A 2,116-nucleotide genomic window follows, 5' to 3' on the forward strand; every position below is an offset into this window, starting at 1 on the left:
CCTTGTCTCCAAGATTCTCATATGAACTCATGCCTTGTGAGAAAATACGTATATATAGATCCAAAGCATATATGGTTTCATCCTCCTCGAAAATACGTATATATACAAAGCAAGGCTTCAAATAATAGGGACCACTAAAATATTATACACATATAGAAATCATTTTTTTCTTATTACTCATTTTCTTAATATAAATTTGCAATTAAATGAAACTCGCCAAAACTAACGAATAAAAATGTGAGAAATGAGATACCTGGTGAAGACTATTCCTTGATGATAATTAAAGGGACAGGACGTACTTTGTAGAAATCCGGTCCTGATGGTGATACCCTTTCTCTCAATTCCGGCATATGTTTAATTGAGAGAGTCTTAAGGGTAGAAATGCCATTCAATCCCTCTGGAACCATCTCCAGACAAGAACAGTCTGCGATTGTTAATTTAGAGAGAAGGGGCATGGCTCCTGCCTCCACTCTCCACTCCCTCAAGTTTGGTAAACCTCTTAACACTAGCTTCTTGAGACTAGGAAAACTATTTGCTGGACACCTCATCTCCTCCCCAACAAATGATTTGTGATGTATTCGCAATATTATCAAGCAAGGAAGCTTTCCCAGTAACCCCATCGGATCATCCTCAATCTCACAACCAATCAGATTCAAACACTTAAGTTTCGAACTCGACAAATCACTCTCGCACTTTGCTAGCGCTTTCCCTAACTTCGACCAGATAATCAAATCAGAAAGATTGGGACATGTCAAAGCCTTCTCCAGCATTTCCTCACTTGTTAAGTCGCAACTTCCTCGAATGGTTACTTGACAAACCTGTATCTTGTTCCAGTTCATAATGCCATTCATGATAGCTGACAAGCTTTCATTATTGTACATTGCTGCTATAAAAAATCGGAGATTCTTCATTCTGTCCATAGTTTTAAGTTCATGACATCTACTATCAAAGAATGCTAGAGTCTCCAACTCATATACTCCCTCATCCAATCTTAGTCGATAATTTCTAATGTTTTCATTTCCATAGATAGGAAGAATCAAGTGTTTTAATCGCAACATCTCCTTAAAAACATTTGGAACTTCAACATTCGATGAACCTGTTAAATCAAGGGTATCCATATATACCAAATTCCTCATGGAAGAGGGTAGCTTATCAAGTTCACATCCATATAAAAGCAAACGTCTAAGGTGAACAAGTTTAGTGATTCCTTTCGGTAACTTTCCTCCTGCAAATTTGAATCTAAAAAATAATAGATCTCTTACCAATTTGAATTTCTGAAAATCAGCTATACTTTGCGGGGGGATCTCAACAACATTCGATTCTACGAGATTGCATAACCGAACAGACCTTATATGCTCCCTAGTATCTTCTCCATAAGCCACTATAAGCTCATGCTCGACTTCACTTCTAAAATTGATTGCCAGATGTTGTATCTTCATATGCGACGAAGCTTCCCGTAGTAAGATGCTAAGTTTCCCACCTTTATACTCCAAACTCTGCACACCAAATTGCTCCCTTTTTCCCAATTTCAAACATAGTTCTCTTACTACATCATGAAGTTTGCAAGTACCATATTTTTTACTATATCCGACATCATAATCAAGTTTAATTTCAACTTGAACAATGGACCTGGAGGCTAACTCACTTTAGTACAGCTCAGCGATGTCCATTAAAGTGTCCTCCTTATCTCCAATATTCTCATATGAAATCATGCCTTGTGCTATCCACATCATATGCACAACTTTTTCAATGACATCCAAGCTTCATTCCACGTTTCGTTTCACCATTAATTCCTCTTCCTACACCATAAAATATACTTTTGCAAGCATCAAATTACATAAATCATGTAGAGTTATGGGAATAAAAATATACAATTTGATTCGCATCAAATACCCCCAAACTTATTTGCTTGCTCGTCCCCGAGCAAGATCAATTAAAGCACAACATTTTATAGCTCAACTCGCAAAAGTTTTCATCACAAAGAATCAAGTATGTAAGGACGTGAATGATAAAATCTAAACCCCAACATTTCCAATCAAGATTTCCCACTCTCAAGAACAATCACTCATCCACCTAGAACTTCAAGTCAAGGTGCACTTCAAAGTAAGTTCAAGCA

The 2,116-nt window shown here is 37.1% G+C and overlaps 1 protein-coding gene across 1 annotated transcript; it reads right to left on the bottom strand.

The window, feature by feature from the left end:
• Nucleotides 1–263: 263 nt before the first annotated feature.
• On the bottom strand, nucleotides 264–1,710 carry LOC125195411 (probable disease resistance RPP8-like protein 4). The gene has a single exon (XM_048093561.1). The coding sequence runs from the start codon at nucleotides 1,437–1,439 to the stop codon at nucleotides 264–266; it is 1,176 nt and encodes a 391-aa protein (XP_047949518.1). The 5' UTR covers nucleotides 1,440–1,710.
• Between the last annotated feature and the right edge of the window lie 406 nt (nucleotides 1,711–2,116).

The sequence above is a fragment of the Salvia hispanica genome, chromosome 6 (genome assembly GCF_023119035.1).
Source record: "Salvia hispanica cultivar TCC Black 2014 chromosome 6, UniMelb_Shisp_WGS_1.0, whole genome shotgun sequence".
In the NCBI taxonomy this organism is placed as follows: domain Eukaryota; kingdom Viridiplantae; phylum Streptophyta; class Magnoliopsida; order Lamiales; family Lamiaceae; genus Salvia; species Salvia hispanica.